Source organism: Mirounga leonina, unplaced genomic scaffold (assembly GCF_011800145.1).
Source record: "Mirounga leonina isolate KUSES-001 unplaced genomic scaffold, KU_Mleo_1.0 Mir_165, whole genome shotgun sequence".
Taxonomy (NCBI): domain Eukaryota; kingdom Metazoa; phylum Chordata; class Mammalia; order Carnivora; family Phocidae; genus Mirounga; species Mirounga leonina.
Window position 1 is genome coordinate 34,915,795 of NW_023270415.1, and position 25,249 is coordinate 34,941,043.

Here is a 25,249-nt window from a genome sequence, read left to right on the forward strand (position 1 = left end):
TTTAACAATTAAATAACAGAAGTATGAATAAAGTGTACAAAGCATGGAGAAGGGAGTAGTTAATTTTCTTCAGGTCAGGTTATAAACAGTAACTGAGAAGACTAAGTGCCAAAAGTGGTTGACTGTAACATTAGGTCTGATTGACATTGTCACTAGGTGGCACTGAGCATTTCCACGAATCACTGTGATGGGAAGGTTTAGCAGTGTTGTGGGTATGAGTCTCATATCTCAGTAATCCTCATTGTCATTTTCAGCTCCATTTTTGCTGTCTATAAAGGAAATTATAGATAAGAGACGCTTTTATTGGTCTTTGATACAAAATTCTATTCTCTATTTGTGTAGCACCATCTTCAGAAGAAGGATATTGCAAATAAATATTATGCAAAACCCTCCTAATTTCCTCTCTTGTGGCCTTTTGCACTTTTGTTACTTGTCTTTTTTCCAAGGCCTTGGGGGAATTAATATTTCCATCCTCCAGCCCTGAAATACCTGGCAACTGTAGATATTTAATAAATGTTTGTTGAGTGAATGAATGAGTGAATGAACAATTTGGCAGTATACCAAAAGTAGCATAGATAGCTAAATGTAGTCAGATCTTCAGTTTGGGTACTTGACTTGCATAGTCTTCTTAACAAAATGTAATCAAGTTTCAAAGGCTAACACTACCTATTCTAAATTAGAGAAACCATTAAACTTCTTTTGAACAAACAAAGCAATTAGTTCCTGCTCTGTATTTGCAGTTTGTGATAATGCATTTTAAATAGAGCCCGTTGAGTGTGTTTTTATTGGTTATTTTTCTTGTTTTTAACACTCCATTGTGTGTAAAGCCCTCTTAGAAAATTGAAAATAAGTCTCCCCTTACTGATTTTGTCATTTTCCATTTGTCAAACATTGATTTTCTCCCCCCTTGTGCATCTAATGGAGGTTGAAATTAGTGCTCTTTTTTTGTGGGTTGTTTACTTCTTATTTGTATACCATCATCATCATTCATCAAGCTGCCAGTGAGCTCTCAGGATAGTGCTAGTAAGCTGACTAGTACTCTGAAGTCCACATAAGAAATATTTTGAATAGATTCTTGCTACAGCTATAGCTCTTGCCTTTAGAATTTCTTTCTAGGAAAGCTTTCAAATAATAAGATTTCTTCAGTGAATAAATTTTTTTTCTAAAAGAAACAATAACCAAAACTACTCCTTTCAGCTTTTTGATAATTTAAGATTATCTGGAGATTCAAAAGAAAATATTCGGGAGATTAAGGAACCCACCTTTATTCTTCAAAAATATGTATGAACCCAAGGTGCCATGTATTCCCTCAGTCTGTTCTTCCTACTGTGACAGATCCATTGGAGGGTCTGTTCTGTGCAGTTCCCACTGAGATTGTGACAAGGATATTACAGTGGACATCAGTTGGAAAGGAAGCATCCTTCTAGTTAGTGGGGGAAGGGCTGAGGAGTAGAAGCTTTAAGATTTGGGTATGTGCTCGTGAAAACATATTCTTCTGTTAGATTGACTGGGTTGCTTATGAAATTCTCTCAACACTGAAAATAAATCTAGGAGAAAATAATTTCTCCTAAGGGTAAGAATGGTAGTTTCTGAGGTAGGCCAGTGCATTTGATGGTGAGAATTGGGATGTGATAAACCTGGATAGGGGAAGAGTGAATAGAAGAGAGGCCAGTAGATACCATATTAATTTAAAAAAACCACAAAACCACAGGGGTGTTTTATGTGCTTGTGATTTGCACCTGTCTGCAGGGTGTGTGGCTTCCTTCTTATGGTTTGGCTGTCTCAGTGAAAATCTTGGTGGCTCATTGTTACAGCACTATCTAATGGCACATTTTGCAATGGTGGAAATATTCCATGCTCTCTGATATGGTAGCCTCTACCCAAATGTGATTATTGAGCACTGGAAATATTGATAGTGTGGCTTGAGAAACATGAACTTTCAATGTTATTTAATATTAATTAAAATTTAAATTTGGATACATCTCTCTAGTGGGGCCACTATATTGGACAGTGCAGTGAATCTACACTGATTAAAAGGGTCATGACAGCTTTTCTGTTCTTTTTAAGTTAGGTTTTCCCAAAGTGTCAAGACCTAAGACCTTGGACTTGTTTTCTGTACTGTGTACAGGTCCTGTGCTCAGTGCTGACTATACAATGATAAATAAGGTACAGTCTGTGTCCTAAAAATCTTATAGCCCAGTGCTTTCTCTCAATACCAGGTTGTCTCCTGAGGAAGTTGAATAGACTCTTATGAATGATATAATACCTGCCTTATTCTAAAAAAATATTGAGGTGAATGGCAGATTGCAAGGTGATAGGAAACAACTGCCTCATAGACTATTTGAGGTGTGATTACTAGAGAAATATTTATTAAATCATTTCTTTTTGCATACATAGTTTATATATATTTTTACATTATTTAGATAAAATATGTATATGGTTTTGATATTTCAGACCTGGTTTTATCTTTCCATGCTCACATATTATCAAATTCTGAAAAACTAGCCAACATGAACCAACATGGTGTAGTTGGAATGAGCATGGGTGTTGGAGTCAAGGTCTGGATTTGAATCCTGCCTTAGCTGCTGTCTAGCTTTGTGCCTTGAGCATCTCGCCTACCCTCTCCAAGCCTCAGTTTCCTCTTCTGTATATGGGGTTCATAATAATCTTTCTTATAGGGTGACTGAAAGGATTAAGCGAGGCATTGTAAAGAAATTAAGTGAAATAATGATAGCTAACATTTAATATGCACTCATTAGGCACTCAACACAGTTCTAGGCATCAGTTCATTTAGTCTTTCCATCAACACTGTGAAGGTACTATTGTTATTACTATTTTTAAAATGAGAAGACTAAAGCACAGGGAGACGCATGGTCCCCTGCACATAGTGAGTGCTCAGTGGTGGTGGTGGTTGTTGTTATTACTAGTATTACTATACTGGTGGTTTCCAGCAGTTAAAGACTCATACAGGCAGAGATAGCCAGTCAGACATTAAATAAACAGAGTTGTAAATCTATTTTTGTAGTCCAATCTGATATTTGTCAGTTTTTGCTTTTCCCCAGCCCCACTTACGATTATGTCTCCTCCTTTTATAAACTGGAGTCTGGGCTGGATTAATAGCATATCGCAAAGGTAGATGATATCACATATGAGGTCTGCAATAAACCAATAGTGTGTGTTGTCCGGTGTTTGATATGGAAAGATGAGGCGCAGTGGTATAAGCCAGCAGTTCCAGTTATAGGCAATGGTGACAAGCAAGAGCCACAGGAGATAGAGTTGATCTAGAAAAATCCAAATGGCGTGTTACAAGCATTAAAATAATTCTCTTGCTTAGTTTGGTAACGTTGGAGCTCTGTCCTCTGGAGATAAGCAAATTGCTATAAGAGGGTCTATTAAAATTCAGTGCAATTATGACTCTACAGTGGAAAGCACTGGGCTTTACAAGGGATGTTGAGTGATCTTATCAGCTCTTCTGACATTGGAGAGAAGCCTTCTCCTCTTGCCGAGAAGTGGCCATTCTGAGTCTGTCCCCACAGGTAACTGTGCTATATGGATCAAGGAAGAAGAGACCCAGGGAGGTCAGAGATGCCCTGTTTGGATAACTGCAGCAGCAGGTCTTTTGTGCATCCGTAGTTAAGCTGCAGGATCACCCAGACAGGTTGACAAAAAGCCACATCTTGCCGAAAGAGTATAGCTGACCTGGAGAGGTCAGAGAATCAGCCCATTAAGGCAATCCATGTCCTTTCACACATTGCTTTCTTCTGCCCAAGGCAGGCCATAGGAAGGGATCTGTTCAGTTAGAATAATTAACAATGTGAAGGTATGGAAGAAGACAGATACTTCATAATGACTTTTTGGGGGAAGAGTGTCAGTTGTACATATCACTGGATGCTTTGGGGCTTTCTTTTCAAAAGTAATTACAGGCAGCATAGACTGGACTGCCTCTTATTTATTTTTATCTATCTATCATCTATCTATCTATCTATCTATCTATCTATCTATCTATCTATCTATCTATCTATCATCTATCTATCTATCTATCAATCATCTATCAATCACTTATCTATTTTGATGATTATACATTTACTTTATTCCACATTATACTGGCATGCCCTTTAAAAACAGGCAGGAATATTTTACCTCTTGCCTTCACCAGAGAGGGGCAAACAATCCATTGCATATTTAATATAGTTTAAATTCTGCTTTCTAGATAGATTCAGAATGTGGGCTAGGGAGAAGTGGAAGCCATCTGTGACTTTGGGTTCCAGGGGTTCTTGGTAATAGCTAGCCCTCCCACTGGGATAGTCAACCCTTTGATGGTACCTGTGTATGGATCTATGCTTCTTGGAAGTCTAATTCGTTTTAGGTACTCTGTCAGAGGCATCTTCTGGAATTTAAAACACAATATGTGATAGTAATGTTCTTCTTTTAGCTTAGCATTGCTTTCTTGTGTTGATGGTACAGCTGTGGGCTTTGCTTTATAGGGAAGAAAAAAGAACACATTTTTAAGAGGTTAGGTTAGGTTAATGAGAAAAACTTGGATTTCTTGAAGTCAGAACATTTCAGAATCTCCCCTTCTCAATATAGGTAGATAAGGCATGTTACGACATTGAAAATAGTGACATTAATGACAATATCCAGGTAATGAAAACACTGAAATTTGGAAATAAACAGCAGATTTAAAGCTTCCTAGTAAATTATCCCAAAGGTGTTACAAATAGGATATTTTAATTAATTAATTTAAAGTAATCTCTAGGGCTGCCTGAGTGGCTCAGTCGGTTAAGCATCTGCCTTCGGCTCAGGTCATGATCCCAGGGTCTTGGGATTGAGCCCCACATCAGGTTCCCTGCTCAGCGGGGAGTCTGCTTCTCTCTCTCGCTCTCTCTCTACCTCTCCCCCGGCTTGTGTGTACTCTCTTTCCGTCCGTCTCTCTCTCAAAAAAAAAAATCTCTACACCCAAAGTGGGGCTCAAACTCACAACCCCAAGATGCTCTACTGACTGAGACAGCCAGGCACCCCACAAAGAGGATATTTTAAATACAAGCTTAATTCTTACAAATTCTGTAGCATGAATAAAGGCAGTCCTTTGATTTACATTGAAAAGAAACATTACAAATATACGTCATGTCACAGGTTTTAGTTTCATGCTTCTCTAGTCTCACACATATCTTTCAAGTTATGGATAAAGCTCGAAATATTTTTTTCAACTTATCTTTATCAAAATATAATAACTGATTTATTATAGCCTCTTCTTTTAAAAGGGCAACTACTATATAATACATAGTTTATTTTGAAAATCCAACTTGTCTTATACAGAATTATAAGGCAACCCTCAGCTCTGTCCTTTATAATTAAGTTTGATTTTTAACTGTTATTAAACAACCAAACTTTCTTCTATTTTTATCTATACATATGTAAATGTTTTTACAAAGATGTAATCATAATATATATCACTTTTGTGCTCTGCTTTATTGCACTTATTAATTTTTCATAAACACATTTCTGTAATTATTAGGGAGGCTGATAATTGCCCCACTCTGCCATGTGATTAGTTTGTTGATGTTCTTTGCTATGTTGTATATTCAGGTAGTGTTCTTGTATTTTTATAATAAGTGCTTTGTATATCGGGGTATTTTTTTTTTTAAGATTTTGTTTATTTGACAGAAAGAGAGAGAGAGAGCACACACATGCCCACAAACAGGGGGAGCGGGAGAGGGAGAAGCAGACTCTCTGCTGAGCAGGGAGGCCAATGTAGGGCTTGATCCCAGGACCCTGGGATCATGACCTGAGCTGAAGGCACACGATATTAATCAACTAAGCCACCCAGGTGCCCCTATCAGGGGTATTCTTAATTAATATTTACAATAAAAATTGCCATAGCAGATATTGCTGTTGCTTTGCTCGTATACCATGGGTCTAAAAGTCCTGTGCAGAGGGCTCCCTGTGTCTGTCCCCCTCAGCATTTTTTCTCAGATGGCTTGCTTAAAGTACTGGAGAGTTAGCAACATGCCCCAACAGTAACCCTTAACTAATGGAAAACAGGATTTGGTGGATTGATACCCCTGCCACTTCCTCCAAAATACATAAAGAACTTACACAACTCAACACCAAAAAAACAAACAATCCAATTAAAAAATGGGCAGAAGACTTAAATAGACAATTTTTCCAAAGACATAGAAATGGTCAACAGACACATGAAAAGATGCTCCACATCACTCAGCATCAGGGAAATGCAAATCAAAACCACAATGAGATATCACCTCACACCAGTTAAAATGGCTAGTATCAAGAAGACAAGAAATAGCAAGTATTGGCAAGGATGTGGAGAAAAGGGTATTCTTGTACACTGTTGGTGGAAATGTTAATTGATGCAACCATCGTGGGAAACAGTGGGGAGGTTTCTCAGGAGAGTTCTTAAGTGTGATCCACACAGTTTTGTTAGCTGGATCAAGTCTGAGGGCCCACAGAAGAAGCCCTCTCGTTAATACATCTTTATTGTCTTAACTCCTGTCTCCATCTTGTCGGCTCTCACCTTCCTGGATCACCCTCAATATAAACTATTTGCACCTAAATCACTGTCTCAGGGTCAGCTTGGGAGAACCCAAACTAAGACATTACATGTCCCCTCATAACTTCCTTTTTCCCAGTACTTTGAGATAACAATGCTTACCAGTTTGGGGGCTGGTTTCAGGTGAGGATATATCTCCTTCTGCCAACTTTTTCTTGTAGAGCATTGTTCTTTGACGCATCCTTTTCACCAAGTTGTGTAGTTGGGCATCAGCATACTCATTTATAACAGGGGCTCCAAGTGGTTTGCTTTTTGGATTAAATGAGGAAAAAAATGGTGATAGAGATGGAACAATGAAGAGGTATATACAGGGAAGAGATTAAGTTTTTTCACCCTCCTTATAGACCCTACACTATTAAATGCTCCTTTTTTAAAATTTTTAAAGATTTTATTTATTCTTTTGAGATACAGAGAGAGAGAGCATGAGCAGGGGGAGAGGCAGAGGGAGAAGCAGGCTCCTCGCTGAGCCAGGAGCCAGACGTGGGGCTGGATCCCAGGACCCTGGGGTCATGACCTGAGCCGAAGTCAGACACTTAACCATCTGAGCCACCCAGGCGCCCCTAACTGCTCCTTTCAAGTTACTTCATCTTTTCTTTTTTCCCTGCTTCTCATATAGAGTAATCCTTGTCCATCTTTTCTCTCACCTACCTATATGCAGAAGCTATGAATGTATTTTTTCTTGAAGTAATTTTGTGACTGAATGACAAAAGGCAAATAGAGAAGAAGAAACATGTATTTTCATAAGATAAACAAATGAAGGTAGAAGAGAGAAGCAATGGATATACTTACGTAACTATGCTTCATTTGAGTGATATTTGATATTTCTTGTTCATATTACTAACTGTAATTTTAAAAGAATTATTCCTCATAATTCCTTGATGAACCATATTTTACATAAATATTTAAATATTTTATAAACTTTGGTAAAGAAAAATAGAAGGAAAGTCTTACTGAAACTCTATTATTGAGATGAGTGAGGATTTAAACTTTGTTTATGTATCTATGGAATAAAAAACTCATTAGAATGACATTTGTTCCTGTTTTAATTTTTTTGATAAGAGCATAGAGAACACTCATTTAAAAAAAGAGCTGATGAAAAAAATAGTATTAACACAGTAGTCCTCTTTTCTTGAAATTCAATGAGGGATATAAGCAAAAAAAAAAAAAATACATATTTGACAATTGTTCTTGTGTTTGGGGTTGCAAGAACTTTTGCACTCCAGGCCAAATGCATCATAGTAATATTGGGATGGGTTAGAAGTAGGCCTTTTTTTTTTTTTTTTTTTTTTGCAAAACAGGCGAAACATCGTGAAAGGCGAGATAAGAAAGAGAAACTTGTGGTCTGTGGGTGTACTTAGGATATCAACTTTAAGAAAGAATACCTAAGTAAGATGTGGATCTTGAAATTGATTCTTTTAAAACTATCCGTGTTTTTTTTTTAAGATTTTTTTTTAGGGCGCCTGGGTGGCTCAGTTGGTTAAGCGACTGCCTTCGGCTCAGGTCATGATCCTGGAGTCCCTGGATCGAGTCCCGCATCGGACTCCCTGCTCGGCGGGGAGTCTGCTTCTCCCTCTGACCCTCCCAACCCTCCCCCCTCTCATGTGCTCTCTCTCTCAGTCTCTCTCTCTCAAATAAATAAAATCTTTAAAAAAAAAAAGATTTTTTTTTTATTTATTCATTCAAGACACAGACATACGGAGAGAGAGAACATGAGTAGGGGGAGAAGCAGAGGGAGAGGGAGAAGCAGGCCCCCCACTGAGCAGGGAGTCCAATGCAGGGCTCGATCCCAGGACCCTGGGATCATGACCCGAGCCGAAGACAGACGCCCAACCATCTGAGCCACCCAGGCGCCCCTAAAACTATTTGTGTTTATTAAGACCTTGGAAAGTTTTCATGTACACTCAGTGATACGTGTTCTGTAACTTAAACTTGTTGCTTTAGTATAACACAAAGGGATGACTTCTTTTGATGAGGTAAAATGGATGGTTGCAATCAGGGATGAGTTCACAGTAAAAGATGAATGGCACTTTGACTGATAATATAAAGGGAAAATATTCAAAGCAAAGGATACAGCTGGAGAAAAAGTGTATCAGTTGCTGCCCTGTGGAGTACAACAAAGGCTCAAACATTTTAACATAAATTCCCAAATCACCTATGAGGTCAGCTGAGACCAACGGGGAAGTAGAGCAAGATTCTAAGCAGAAGAGGGACATTATAAGCTATATTTAAAAAAAAAAATAATGGAAAAAAGAAAGAAGTTAATTAGTTGTGGTATGGAGGAAGTCTGACTTGAAGAAAGGAGAGAGCTGAGTTAAAATATATGGGTTAATATAACAGTGGAAATTTCAAGTTTGGTCAGTGGACTTCATTGAATAGTGTTCTGCTAAAATTCATTTCGAACCGGAGCCTCAGATTGTGACCTTACTTGAAAATAAGGTCTTTACAAATGTAACTAAGTTAAGATGAAGTCATACTGCAGTTAATTTTCATGGAAAATCTATTTTGAAATTGAGTATCTTTTGATTAAAAAATAATTATCATCAACTCTATTATCATATCTAATGTAAAGGGATTTTTAAGTGGGTGAAATAAAAAGTGAATCCACTTTTCTCAATTATTAGGGGTATATATTTTTGTTTGGGGATATTTGGGAGTGAGTCAGTTATGGTCAGGTGTACAGCTGGATTTCAGAGTCAATGCAGAGGAAAGGAAGTAGAGAAAACAGCACTAAGTTATGAAATATGACTTATAAAGACCACATCCTTTTTATTTTATTTTTCTTAAAGATTTCATTTGTTTATTTGACAGAGAGAGACAGCGAGAGAGGGAACACAAGCAGGGGCAGTAGGAGAGGGAGAAGCAGTCTCTCTGCTGAGCAGGGAGCTCGATGCAGGGCTGATCCCATGACCCTGGGATCGTGACCTGAGCTGAAGGCATAGGCTTAACCAACTGTGCCACCAGGTTGGTATCTTTACAGGAAGGCCAAACGAAGGCAGGGAGGAGACACACAGGGAGAACACCATGTGGCAATGAAGGCAGAGATTGGGTTGATACGTCCACTAATCAAGAAACACCAAGAATTGCTGGCAACCAGCAGAAGCTAGGAGAAGGGTATGGAACAGATTCTCCCTCAGGCTTTCAGAAGGACCAAACTGGCAGGCACCTGGATTTTGGGCTTCTAGCTTGTAGAACTGTGAGGGGATAAATTTCTGCTGTTCTAAGCCACTCAGTTCATAGTAATCTGTTGTGGCAGTCCTAGGACTTTAGCAGAGTGGGTGACTGTGGTGTTGCATAGGCAACTCAGATGGAGGCCTAAGTTGTAAAATAACTAGAAATACATTCAGTTCAGTATGTGTCTGCGAATGAAGAATCAAATTCTTTTAAAATACATTCTGTACAGCAGGCAGTTGAGAATTTAGGTTTGGAATTCAGCAGTGAGGGCTGAGCTGGATGGAGACGTTGAACGAGGGATCACTTTTCTAGAGGCGATGGTAGAAATTATACAGTGGATCAGATTACTGGTAGGAGCCTGCATAGAACAAGAAAAGATTGGGAGGTCAAACCTTGTAATTTGCTGACATTTAAGGAGTAGCATAAAATAAGGAACTGGGAAGTAGCAATTAGAGAGGTAGATCTGAAAGAGAAAAATGTCACAAAAATCAGGGAAGCTAAGAGTTTGGAAAGAGGGGTCAGTGGTGTCTCATGCTGCACACAAACTGCAAATTTTGTCATTTTTGTCTTCACAAATATTTTGTAGAAGTGCACAGGCTCTGCCTTTGTTCATGAAGTGGTATTTTAGATTCCCATTCATTTTTTCCTAAGCTCAGTTAAAAGTGGTATTTATTCCCTCTAGTAAAATCTTGAATAAACTTTGGCTTTTGCAAATTTACCAGATTCTTCTTAATGCTTAATTAAGTATTAAATTCATTTTTCAATGACTTAACTCTTTAGAAACTCCAGTTGATCAAAGTCCTTTAAAACCATTATTCATGCCTTGTTGAAGACAGGGATTGGACAAAGAATATTATATTCCAGTTTGGGAAGATATGGGGGAGAGAGGAGCAGGTTTTTTTTTTTTTCTTTTGTTGTGTTTTCTCAATAATTAATGATAAATTCTGACAGTTGTTTTCAAAAGTTACATTTGAAGAAAAGAAACCTGCTTTGAATGACTGGACATTTTTATAGGAGTAAATTTCAGAATGAAAATACTTGAATTAGCATAAAATTCTGATTATTACCAACGTATCTTGTGGTTGACCATAAAACGTACAAATTTGGGCTGGCATAGTTATAACTCAACCAAGTCTTACTTGGCTTTCTTCTCATATTCACCTCTAAATGCTGTGAAGATTTTGAGTTGTTTATCACATTTCACTTGTGCATATGGTATTGTTTGTACACATTAGTTTCTACATATGGAAATGTACATATGGATGTTATGATGCACAATTTCCTAACCTAAATTCTTGATCTGTCTAGAATATGCTAAAATGCATTTGTGACTCCAAAGTTTATTTCTAAATCCCTGCCAGCAGTCCACTCTCTAGATCTTTTCTTCTGTTAATCTCTAAGTGCTGGAGGTTTGTCCAAGATATTTATTTTTATTGTTAGTGAATCACATTGTAATGGCCCATAAATGTAGTGGTGCCTAACTTTGTTAAAAGTTAAACAACATTTTAAGACTAAGGTAACAAAAAAGTTATAAAAATATTATCACATAGGTTATACATTTATATCCATAAGACCCATATGTACACATGTATGCATACACATCAACATATACACACACCAACATGCCTAATAGCAATCCTTCCCAATCTTAACCCATTAGGAAAGAGAATGGATACACATATCAATGTAAACATAAAATAATCATAATACTAATATGTTTCATGTTAATAAACATGTTAACTTCTCTAATGATCTCAGGTACTTTTTGAGAGTAAAGTGGGCAACAACTATGTTTTTACCACTTTTCCCATATAATAGCAGCCTGAAAGAGCCAAACGATGTGCTCACAAAATGTTCCTGAATAATGGTGTCTTGGGAAAGTTCTAAGGCACATTTTGAATGCCTTATTCATTTATTTAATAGATATTTATTGTGCACTTACTTTGCTTCAGGAAAGATAACATGTCCTATATTGACTTTAAAGATTCTTTAAAAAAATTTTTTTAAGTCATCTCTACACCCAATGTGGGGCTCAAACTCATGGCCCTGAAAGAGTCACATGCTTTACCAGCTGAACCAATCAGGCACCCTGATTTTAAAGATTCTTTAGTTAAAGTCCTCTCTTTCATTTTACATATGCCCTTAGATTTATTCTTACTTAGCTTCTTCTGAGTAAATTTCTGGGGTTTTTTAATTTAAAAACTGACTGATTAGAATGTACCATGGACTGAATTGTGTCTCCCCTCAAATTCATACATGGATGCCCTATCTCTTAATGTGACTGTATTTGGAGATAGGGCCTTTAGAAAGGTAATTAAAGTTAAATGGGGTCATAAGGATTAGGCCTTAATTCAACAGGATTTGTGTCCTTGGAAGAAGAAGAGGGCTCTCTCTCTGTGCATGCACAGAAGAAAGGCATGCGAAGACACAGTGAAAGGCAGCCATCCATAAGCCAGGAAAAGAGGTCTTACCAGAAATCGTGACAGCACTGTGATCTCGATTTCCAGCCTCCAGAACTGTGAGAAAATAAATTTCTATTTTTTAAGTCACTCAGTCTGTGGTATTTTGTTATGGCAGCCTGAGTGGACTATTTCAGAATGCATACATATCTAGAAAAAAAAGGGGTAACGTTATTGTAAGAAGCAGATGAAAAATTAAATCAAGATAATAGGCTGAATGCCATAAATGTCAGAAAAGATTTAAAACATCTCCATACTGGAAAACAAACAGGAAAGTGCTAGCTAGAAAACAAGAAATTTGAGGAGTTTCTTAAAGACAGAAAGCACATGGGTTCAGATGTTAACTCATTTATTTCTCACAAATTACGATGTGCACAGCACTGCTGTTATTATTAATGAAGAAAACACTGCCCAAAACACTCACAGAAGATATTTGTTGCAAAGTGAGAGACATTCTGGAAGTGTTCTATCTTTTGGGCGTGGATTTAAGGGGTCAGAAGGGGCCACAGTCAATCACTGGGATGATGACACAAGGAACAACATTCAGAGTAGGGAAGTATCTTGCTTTCTTTCATCCCTAACCTTCACTGAGTGGATAGAAGCAGAAGCCACTGTCTCCAGGATGTAGCAGTGAGATGGGATTTGGGCTGGAAAAGCAGAGCTGTGTCCCAGGTGATGGCAAGAATAAGAAGTGGGGACTCTATGTCCAGACAATGAGTGGGTGGTACAATTCTTGGCAATGTGTTCTTTCCCACAATCACTGTAGAAAGAATATTGTAAATGGAACAGAATCTACAGCAATGGCTTACCCCATGGTGGAGTGAGGTGAGGTGGTAGAATAAGAGGGGGTTGAGTTTCGGGAATGATTTTCTCTATATGCAGGCAGTAAAGGGGGGGTAGGGGCTGTAGCCAATTTAATAAAAGCTATAAATGACTGAAAGTTGGTCTCTTTTTTATTATCACTATATGCTGATAATCCTGAACAATGTTGATAATAAAATACTTCTACTTCCAAGGTAGATGACTCCTGTTGTTCTCTTTTTGTACACTACGCATCTACATAAGTTATGGGGAATTTCAAGTACAAAGACAATCACATAAGCCAAGAATTACCAAACAAGTGTGCAAAATCAACTTTATCAGAAGCACTAAAGTAAACAAACAGAAAAACTAATACCCGAGGAAATGAGTAAAACAGACCATAATTAAAAATAGAGATAAGAGGGGTGCCTGGGTGGTTCAGTCAGTTAAGCTAAGCATCTGCCTTTGGCTTAGGTCATGATTTCTGGTTCTGTATGGATTCCCTGCTCAGCGGGGAGCCTGCTTCGCCCTCTGCCTCTGCCTCTCTCTGTCTGTCTCTCATGAATAAATAAATAAAATCTTAAGAAAAAAAAGAAACTTGGAGATAAAGAGTTTGATCATCCAAAAAAACAAAAAAAAAAACAAAATAAAAGCAATAAGCGCTGTGAATTGTGTAAGACTGTTGAATCTCAGATCTGTACCTCTGAAACAAATAATGCAATATATGTTAAGGAAAAAAGAAGAAGAAGAAGAAGGTAGCGGGAGGGGAAGAATGAAGCGGGGGAAATCGGAGGGGGAGACGAACCATGAGAGACTATGGACTCTGAAAAAAAACTGAGGGTTCTGGGGGGTGGATGGGGTCGCCTGGTGATGGGTATTAAGGAGGGCATGTTCTGCATGGAGCACTGGGTATAATACGCAAACAATGAATCATGGAACACTCCACCAAAAACTAATGATGTAATGTATGGTGATTAACATAACATAATAATAAAAAAAAACAAAGAAAGATATTATAGAGAAACCTTTTTTCACAACTCAAGAAATATGCAAGTCTTCAGATTAAAAAAGTCACCAAATGCAAGTGAAATAAATAAGAGAAAACACAAACATCACACCATTATAAATCTCAGAACACTAAAATTAAATAGAAAACTGTTGAGATCTTCTAGAGTTGGAAAAAAATCCCTATAAATCGGCATCAGATTTCTCATTGGCACTACTGGATACTAGACGCTAATAAAGCAGCATCTCAAAATTTCTAAGGGAAAATGAATTTTCCCTGAACTCCATGCTGCCAAACCCTATCCAAAATCAGCTTTTCGCTTTATTCTGGGAGACTTTACCTCCCAAGTATAGCTCTGTCTGGCTTAGCAAGCAACAAATTCAATTTTTGTGTCAGGTATTGCATGGTGGCCTCTTCCTTTGACATTAGGAATATAATTTAAAAGGTAAAATGTTTAAAAAGAGGAAGAAGATGAAGGAGTTGGGATTTTAGTTAGTAGAGGATGTAAAATCTGGCAAAATCTCTGTTGAGAAATTCAATTTAGGCCTTGAGGCTAAAGTAGATTCTAAAATCTTTCCCTGAATCTAAGTTTGGGAACCACAGGCTGAAGAGAAATATGCTATTTCGTAGGTCAGATTGTGGGTCTACTTACCCACCTACCCACCTTGAGTGGAAATCTTCCCTAAGAAGTAATCCATGCCCAGATAGGTTTATTGCATAGAAGAGGAAAAACACCTAGAGAAAGGATGAGGGGCTGGTTTCTTGCCTTTAAGGCACAGGGATCCCCATCACTACTAAAACATAGCAGATCAAGAACCCAATGTCTTGGGTTCTGACTAGATTAGCAATTTCTCCTGCTATGAGAAAATTAGGAATGAGAAAGTGGATAGCAAGAAGCAGATGTGACAAGGGGGGTGTGGAACTATTTCAACTCCCCCAAACAAATGTCAATTACCTTGAGGCAGATTTGTCATTGCCTTGGCAGCAGTATGTGTGGCTGTGGCCTGGAGACAGAAACAGAATCTCATGATTCAGAGCAGAGATTGGCTTCTTTTAAAGGGATGCCAGTGGAGATGTATGTAGAAAGCTCTTGGCAGGAAGGGGTTCCATTTGGATTAATTCAATAATTTAAATGTGAAGAGAGGTAATTTGTAGAAAGAAGGAAACCAAGACTGTCTGAGTTGATGAAGCAAAATCACAGGACATCCTCAGAGAAACCAGATATAGTAAGGAAATCAGACTAGGAAAGGGAGGAGAAGTCAGAGTGCTAATCATCAGCACATAGAGTTAGGTCACAGTTCTGCACAATGGGTACAAGACTGCAGAAGTCTATACTCTGATGGCCTGAATGTGACTGTGGTTAGCTCTTAGAGCCCTAGAGCACCAGCTCCCAGTCCCTGCCCATTTAAAAAATAGGAGGTGCAGTGTCTGACAGGGCAAAGTTCCTGGGTAGATTCTTCCTTGAGTGAGTGAGTAGTAAATGGTTAGGAGGAATACATTTTCTTGAATGGAAAATATTTGCACAGCTTCTTTTCTCTGAAAGCAGAGATATTTATACTCCAGGTAGAGAATTAACAGTATCTAATACAGAAATAATGGCAAATGAATATTCAGTTTGATGTTGACCTAAAGGGGAGGACAGTGCATATATTTAAGGGATATTCCGAGTGCCAAATTCATGGCTTCTTCTTTTCCTTCTTAATGCCAGGAAGAGACATCAAATCGATCTGAAGCACTGAAGAGACAAACTAAACATGTTCAAGAGGGTGGCTAGGAATGTGGACAAAATTTAAATAATTTTGACTTTTAAACTACAAATGAAAGGATGAAGTGTCTATTAGAAGTAGGTTAGTAAAAAGCAAGATGAAATTACAAGTTGCTGATAACTGCTGAAACTCAGTGAGAGAACAGTGCTAGTAGCTTGGCTCTACATTGGAACTTTCCTTAAGATGTAAGCAGACCATAATAGCTTTCCTTCTCTGTTAGTAATTATATTTTCATAAAGAAATTTGTACTGACTGGGACACTGCCATAGTTTTGATTGCTGTCAGTTATCTACTGCTGGGGACAGACCTGTAGGACATTCCTACCATCATTAAAAACACACCAACTGATTTTTGACAAAAGCGCAAAAGCACTTCAAAGAAGGAAGGATAGCCCTTTTGACAAATGGTGCTAGAGCAACTGGACATCTAAGGCAAAAAAGTGAACTTCAATCTAAATCTCAGACTTTATACAAAAATTAACTCAAAATGGATCATAAGGTTAAGTGTAAAACATAAAATTATAAAACTTTTTAGAAAAGGTAGAAGAAACTCTTCTGGATCTGGGGCTAGGCAAAGAGTTCTTAAATTTGACATCACGAGCATAATCTACAAAAGGAAAAACTGAAAAATTACACCTAATCAAAATTAAAAACTTTTGCTCTATGAAAAGATCCTATTAGGAGGATGAAAAGATAAGCAATACCATGGGAGAAAATATTTTCAACAATATATCCAACAAAAATCTAGTATCTAGAATATATAAATAACACTAAAACTTGACAGCAAAAAATAAAAAATAATTTGGGATGCCTGGGTGGCTCAGTTGGTTGAGCATCCCACTCAGGTTTTGGCTCAGGTCATGATCTCAGGTCTGTGAGATGAAGCCCCACAGCAGGCTCCAAACTCAGCAGGGAGTCTGCTTGAAGATTCTCTCCCTCTGCCTCTCTCCCAGCTTGCGTGCAAGTGTGTGCATGCGTGCTCTCTCTCTCTGTAAAATAAATAAATACATTTTAAAAAATAATAACAATTTGATTATAAAGTGAGCAAAAGACATGAATTTCATGGGAGAGGATATGCAAATGGCAAATAAGCACACGAAAAGATGTATAGTGTCATTGGCCATTAGGAAATGCTAATTAAAACCACAATGAGATATCAGCCCACACCAATCAGAGTGGCCAAAATAAAAAAAGGTGACCTCACCAAATGCTGACAAGGGTATGGAGAAAGTGGATCACTCGTACTTTGCTGGTTAGGATTTAAAATAGTACAGTGACTCTGGAAAACAGTTTGGCAGTTTCTTATAAAACTAAACATACAATTATATGATCCAATTATCATATGATATGTTGGACACTTATCCCAGAGAACTAAAAACTTGTGCTCACACAAAAACCTTTTCACAGATGTTCACATAAGCTTTATTTGTAATAACCCAATACTGGAAACAACCCAGATGTCCTTCAATGACTGAATGGCTGAACTATGGTTCAGCCATATAATGGAATACTACTCAGAAAAAAAAAAAAAAAAAGGAATGAATTACTGATGCACACAACAATTTATAATGATTCTCTAGGAAATTACACTGATTAAAAGCCAATATCTGGGTGCCTGGGTGGCTCAGTTGGTTAAGCGACTGCCTTCAGCTCAGGTCATGATCCCGGAATCCTGGGATCAATTCCCACATCGGGCTCCTGGCTCAGCGGGGAGCCTGCTTCTCCCTCTGGCCCTCTCCCCTCTCATGCTGTTTCTCTCGCTTTCTCTCTCTCAAATAAATAAATAAATAAATGAATAAATAAAATCTTAAAAAAAAAGCCAATATCTAAAGGTTAAATACCATTTATGATTCCATTTATATGACGTCTTTGAAATGACAAAATTATAGAGATGGAGAACACATTAGTGATTGTCAGGAGGAAGGGAAGGGACAGGGTAGGGATAGGGAATGAGATGCATGTGGTTGTAAAAGGGCAAATCCTTTCCAGGAGAAATCCTTGATGCAACTGTTTTGTATCATGAATTTACACACACAGTAACATTACATAAAACACACACGAATCCACAAATGAATACAAGTAAAACTGGAGAAATCTGAATGAGATCAGTGGATTATCTCTGTTAATATCCTGGCTGTAACTTGTAAGATATTACCATTAGTTAAAGGGTATGTGGGAAATTTCTATATAATTTCTTACAAACTGTATATAAATCTATGATTACCCCGAATTAAAAAAAAAAGACCCACCATCATTAACCTGAAAAACACCATCTACCTGCTTAGTTAAGTTCAGCATACTTTGGTAGAAACATGGAGTTCTATAACCTTGCTACTCAGAAGAGTGGTCTGCAGACCTGTAGTATCAGCATCTCTTGAGCTTGTCAGAAACACAAAATAGCAGGCTCTGCCCCAGAACTTTTAAAACAGAATCTGCATTTTGACAAGCTCTTCAGATCATGTATGCACATTAAAGTAAGAGAAACCTTGTTCCATTAATAGTAGTCTTGCAAGCTTAAATCTGTAAAATGTTGGTAGGAGCCACACTTTTTCCTTGGCTTATGTACCCTTTTTCTCTTCTTGAGGGAAGGGCAGAAAGTCCTCACTTTTCTTGAATGCTAGCTGTATCAATATCACACATGATTCTTACAAAACTCAAAGAGATGGGTTTTATTATATCTCTTTTCAGATGAACTGAGGCCCAGCCTATCTGATTGAGAAGCCATGTATGAAAATAGATGATAGACGGTTATAAACAAATTATGACAAAGCAATAGAAGAGAAAACTGGAAATAATTAGAACTCAATGTTTGTTGATCTTTAATAGGTGAGTATTTTGATTTTAAAAAGCCAAACTAGTCTGACAATGAACATCTTCTCTTTTTTTTTTTTTTTTAAGATTTTATTTGACAGAGAGAGACACAGCGAGAGAGGGAATACAAGCTGGGGAGTGGGATAGGGAGAAGCAGGCTCCCCGCCAAGCAGGGAGCCCAGTGAACATCTTCTCTTAAAAAGTAGAGAACATTTAAGGTATATGGAACACAAATGAGTGAGAATCTATTCATTCGGGTCCTACTTTAGCAATACATGCTGGAAGGTGAATTTTTAAAAATTGAATGACAGTGACTTAAACTTAGTTTGCTTACATGCAAGGTAAAGCTAATATTTTGCACAGGATAAAATTATGATAAAAGATGGAAAAACACTTGAATCTTCAAGAGGAAAATGTGGAAAACCAAGAACACCATATGGTACTATAACATAAATTTTCAAGCCTTTTCAGAGAGGCAGGCCACTCTCCTGATGAACATTATCATCAAATTTTACGGTCAAAATTACTTACCATGTCTTGTGCAAATAATTTGTATAGTCTGTCACGTACTGTATTACACTGAATATTCAATTCAAATAACCTAGTTTCTGAAGGGCATAACAGTACATAGCGGTAAAACTTACTCATAAATCATATGGGCATGGTTGAGGGAGCTCATTATTTGATCTATTTGTAGTCAGTACAGATTTTGAATGTGCATCACAGATTTTTATGTAAATCAGAGACATCAATAGTCATATAAATATGCACTTGCAACTTGATTTCTGTTAGTGAATGTGACAGAATCATCCTATTGACTACAAGCAAACTGCAAAAGTAAAGTAAAAGACAGTATAGCTTAAAAATATTGCAGACACTCTCTGGCTTTGTTCTTTTTAATTTGATATTTGAGAAGAGGTAATTGTTAGAAGAATTATGTATGACTATTTTGGAAACAGAAATTTATGTTTGGCTTTCTAGCAATAACCTGGACTCAGTGTGTCCCACAATTAATACGTGGCTGGAAGTATTATGGCTCCTGCCATTCCATACGTGGAATACGAGGTTCTTAAATTTGTTACTCTGGTGATATTTGTCATAAAGCCTTTAAGTTAGGCATGGTGACATTGGAAGCAAAAGAATACACCACCATAGCTGGAGATAGGCATATTTCTGTCACACTCAAGAATAGTAGGTATTCTTATTTACTTGTGTGTAGTGGAAATTCAAGTATTGTGCAGCTGGAAACTTTTGTAATTTATAGAGCTCTTTTAAAGAAAAAGAATAAAAAATTATGAATTCTAATTTCAACACAGAGTCTTCAGTGAGGGATTCTGAAACATAAGGTTTATTAGCTTCGCAGTAAATTCAACTCTGTAGGTATTACAGATGTGTTCAAAATAGCCCAGTGTTTTAAAAGCCACTATCCAGAGGTACCACTTAATACCCAGTAGGATGTATATAATTAAAAAAGTGGAAATAGGTGTTGGCAAGGTTGTGGGGAAATAAGAACCCTTATACCTTGTACATTATTGGGAATATAAGTTGGTTCAGGGGCTGTGGAAAACACTTTGGCAGGGCCTCCAAAAGTTAACCACAGAATTATTAATCCTACAATTCCACTCTTAGGTATATACCCCAAATAATGGAAAACAGGTATTTAAACAAGTACATGTACAAGCATGTATAATAATCCTATTTAAAATAGCCCAAAGATGGAAATAGCCAAACTGTCCATCAGTAGATGAATGGATAAACAAATATAGTACAGTCATACAAAACAATATTATTTAGCCATAAAAAAGAATGAAGTACTGATACATGCCACAACATGGGAGAACCTTGAAAACATTATGCTAAGTGGAAAAAGCTAGTCACAAAAAGTCACATATTGCATGATTCCATTTAGATGAAATATCCAGAACAGATGAATTTAAGGATGACTCCATTTAGATGAAGTATCCAGAATAGATGAATTTAGAGAGACAGAACATGGATCGGTGGATGCTGGAAGCTTGTGGAGAGGTGAATGAGGAGAAACTGTTTAGTGGGAAAAATATTTTACTTTAACATGATAGAAATGTTTTGAAACTAGAGATAGCAGTTGAATAACATTGTGGAGGTACTAAATGCTACTAAATTGTTCTCTTTAAAGTGGTTAATTTTATGTTATATGAATGAATTTCACTTCAATTATTTTTTTTTTAAAAATCCACCATTGGTTCATTTACCCAGTTAGTAACAAATTATTACTAATATTGTAACATTACAATATTACATTAAATTATAGTGTGCTAAGTGCCAAGGAAAAGTGATCAAGTGTTTATGGAGTACCTGTTATGAGAGAGGTATCTGGATATACTAAGAAGGTAAGTCACATTACTTCTTCTTAATAATTTATCAAAATTAAAAAAAACTCTGAATGTTAACACATTTACAGAATTGTGTGATATTCACAATGAGTGATAAGGAAGGAATTGTCAGACAGGGCTTCACAAAGCAAATAGGTTTGAGATTATGGTGATGGGTCTGTGGGTTTAAATAATTGAGGAAAGTATGGGGGTAAGGGAGGGAGAAGGAACACGGGGATAGGAACAAGTTTGGGTCTCATGGGAGTTAAAGAGAGGACCAAACAAGGAATGTTTTGGTTGGTATTTAGACGTAAAGTTGGTTAGTTATAATGAAGTCATATAGTAGAATTGGTGGCCCAGCAGAAGGCAGGTGGGAAGGCATATTAGTGGAAGAAACAGCATGAGTAAAGGTATAGAGATGGGAACTATCAAGTTATGTATTGAATATGTAGGGGTTCTTTTTTTTTTTTAACTTATTTTATTATGTTATGTTAATCACCATACATTACATCATTAGTTTTTGATGTAGTGTTCCACGATTCATTGTTTGCGTATAACACCCAGTGCTCCATTCAGTACGTGCCTTCTTTAATACCTATCACCAGGCTAACCAATCCCCTCACCCCCCTCCCCTCTAGAACCCTCAGTTTGTTTCTCAGAGTCCATAGTCTCTCATGGTTTGTCTCCCCCTCATTTTCCCCCTTCATTTTTCCCATCCTGCTTCTTTTTTTTTTTTTAACATATAATGTATTATTTGTTTCAGAGGTACAGGTCTGTGATTCAACAGTCTTATACAATTCACAGCAGTCACCATAGCACATACCTTCCCCAAGGTCTATCACCCAGCCACCCCATCCCTCCCACCCCCCACCACTCCAGCAACCCTCAGTTTGTTTCCTGAGATTAAGAATTCCTCATATCAGGGAGATCATATGATACATGTCTTTCTCTGACTGACTTATTTCCCTTAGCATAATACCCTCTAGTTCCATCCATGTCGTTGCAAATGGCAAGATTTTTTTTTTTTTTGATGGATGCATAATATTCCATTGTGTATATATATATATATATATATGTATATATCACATCTTCTTTATCCATTCATCTGTTGATGGACATCTTGGCTCTTTCCATAGTTTGGCTATTGTGGACATGTACCCCTTCAGATCACTACATTTGTATCTTTGGGGTAAATACCCAGTAGTGCAATTGCTGAGTCGTAGGGTAGCTCTATTTTCAACTTTTTGAGGAACCTCTATACTGTTTTCCAGAGTGGCTGCACCAGCTTGCATTCCCACCAACAGTGTAGGAGGGTTCCCCTTTCTCCGCATCCTCGCCAACATCTGTCATTTCCTGACTTGTTAATTTTAGCCATTCTGACTGGTGTGAGGTGGTATCTCATTGAGGTTTTGATTTGGATTTCCCTGATGCCGAGGGATGTTGAGCACTTTTTCATGTATCTGTTGGCCATTTGGATGTCTTCTTTGGAAAAATGTCTGTTCATGTCTTCTGCCCATTTCTTGATTGGATTCTTTGTTCTTTGGGTGTTGAGTTTGATAAATTCTTTATAGATTTTGGATACTAGCCCTTTATCTGATATGTCATTTGCAAATATCTTCTCCCATTCTGTCGGTTGTTGTTTGGTTTTGTTGACTGTTTCTTTTGCTGTGCAAAAGCTTTTTATCTTGATGAAGTTCCAAAAGTTCATTTTTGCCCTTGCTTCCCTTGCCTTTGGCAATGCTTCTAGGAAGAAGTTGCTGCGGCTGAGGTCGAAGAGGTTGCTGCCTGTGTTCTCCTCTAGGATTTTGAAGTACTACTGCCTCACATTTAGGTCTTTCATCCATTTTGAGTCTATTTTTGTGTGTGGTGTAAGGAAATGGTCCAGTTTCATTCTTCTGCATGTGGCTGTCCAATTTTCCCAACACCATTCGTTGAAGAGACTGTCTTTGTTCCACTGGACATTCTTTCCTGCTTTGTTGAAGATGAGTTGACCATAGAGTTGAGGGTCCATATCTGGGCTCTCTATACTGTTCCATTGATCTATGTGTCTGTTTTTGTGCCAGTACCATAGTGTCTTGATGATGACAGCTTTGTAATAGAGCTTGAAGTCCGTAATTGTGATGCCACCAGCTTTGCTTTTCTTTTTTAGCATTCTTCTGGCTATTTGGGGTCTTTTCTGGTTCCATACAAATTTTAGGATTATTTGTTCCATTTCTTTGAAAAAAGTAGATGGTATTTTGATAGGGATTGCATTGAATGTGTAGATTGCTCTAGGTAGCATTGACATCTTCACAATATTTGTTCTTCCAATCCATAAGCATGGAACATTTTTCCATTTCTTTGTGTCTTCCTCAATTTCTTTCATGAGTATTTTATAGTTTTCTGAGTACAGATTCTTTGCCTCTTTGGTTAGATTTATTCCTATGTATCTTATGGTTTTGGGTGCAATTGTAAATGGGATCAACTCCTTAATTTCTCTTACTTCTGTCTTGTTGTTGGTGTATAGAAATGCCACTGATTTCTGTGCATTGATTTTATATCCTGCCACTTTACTGAATTCCTGTATGAGTTCTAGCAGTTTTGGGGTGGAGTCTTTTGGGTTTTCCACATAAAGTATCATATCATCTGCAAAGAGTGAGAGTTTGACTTCTTCTTCGCCGATTCGGATGCCTTTTATTTCTTTTTGTTGTCTGATGGCTAGGACTTCTAGTACTATATTGAATAGCAGTGGTGATAGTGGACATCCCTGCTGTGTTCCTGAACTTAGGGGGATAGTTCTCAGGTTTTCCCCACTGAGAATGATATTCACTGTGGGTTTTTCATAGATGGCTTTTATGATATTGAGGCATGTACCCTCTATCCCTATACTCTGAAGAGTTTTGATCAAGAAAGGATGCTGTACTTTGTCAAATGCTTTTTCTGCATCTATTGAAAGGATCATATGATTCTTGTTCTTTCTTTTATTAATGTATTGTATCACATTGATTGATTTGCAGATGTTGAACCAACCTTGCAGCCCAGGAATAAACCCCACTTGGTCGTGGTGAATAATCCTCTTAATGTACTGTTGGATCCTATTGGCTAGTATTTTGGTGAGAATTTTTGCATCCATGTTCATCAGGGATATTGGTCTGTAATTCTCCTTTTTGATGGGGTCTTTGTCTGGTTTTGGGATCAAGGTAATGCTGGCCTTATAAAATGAGTTTGGAAGTTTTCCTTCCATTTCTATTTTTTGGAACAGTTTCAGAAGAATAGGTATTTATTCTTCTTTAAATGTTTGGTAGAATTCCCCTGGGAAGCCATCTTGCCCTGGGCTCTTGTCTGTTGGGAGATTTTTGATGACTGCTTCAATTTCCTTGGTGGTTATAGGTCTGTTCAGGTTTTCTATTTCTTCCTGGTTCAGTTTTGGTAGTTGATTCATCTCTAGGAATGCATCCATTTCTTCCAGATTATCTAATTAGCTGCCATATAGTTGCTCATAATATGTTCTTATACTTGTTTGTATTTCTTTGGTGTTGGTTATGATTGCTCCTCTTTCATTCATGACTTTATTTATTTGGGTCATTTCTCTTTTCTTTTTGATAAGTCTGGCCAGGGGTTTATCAATCTTATTAATTCTTTCAAAGACCCAGCTCCTACTTTCGTTGATCTGTTCTACTCTTCTTTTGGTTTCTATTTCATTGATTTCTGCTCTGATCTTTATTATTTCTCTTCTCCTGCTGGGTTTTGGCTTTATTTGCTGTTCTTTCTCCAGCTCCTTTAGGTGTAGGGTTAGGTTGTGTATTTGAGACCTTTCTTGCTTCTTGAGAAAGTCTTGTATTGCTTTATACTTTCCTCTTAGGACTGCCTTTGCTGCATCCCAAAGATTTTGAACAGTTGTGTTTTCGTTTTCATTTGTTTCCATGAATTTTTTAAATTCTTCTTTAATTTCCTGGTTGACCCATTCATTCTTTAGTAGGATGCTCTTTAGTCTCTATGTATTTGAGTTCTTTCTGACTTTCCTCTTGTGATTGAGTTCTAGTTTCAAAGCACTGTGGTCCGAAAATATGCAGGGAATGATCCCAATCTTTTGGTACCAGTTGAGACCTGATTTATGACCTAGGATGTGATCTATTCTGGAGAATGTTCCATGGGCACTAAGGAAGAATGTGTATTCTGTTGCTTTGGGATGGAATGTTCTGAATATATCTGTGAAGTCCATTTGGTCCAGTGTGTCATTTAAAGTCTTTATTTCCTTGCTGATCTTTTGTTTAGATGAACTGTCCATTTCAGTGAGGGAGGTGTTAAAGTCCCCTACTATTATTGTATGGTTGTCAA

General features: G+C 37.5%; 1 protein-coding gene across 1 annotated transcript in view; it reads right to left on the reverse strand.

Annotated features, from left to right (window-relative positions):
* The window catches only part of CNGB3 (cyclic nucleotide gated channel subunit beta 3), a 137,110-nt gene that overhangs the window by 69,844 nt on the left and 42,017 nt on the right, over positions 1-25,249 (reverse strand). The window contains exons 4-6 of the mRNA XM_035011483.1: positions 6,671-6,825; positions 4,324-4,476; positions 3,073-3,281 (exon numbers count right to left, since the gene is read on the reverse strand). Of these exons, the coding sequence (XP_034867374.1) occupies positions 3,073-3,281; positions 4,324-4,476; positions 6,671-6,825 (517 nt within the window). The remainder of the gene's footprint in view (positions 1-3,072; positions 3,282-4,323; positions 4,477-6,670; positions 6,826-25,249) is intronic.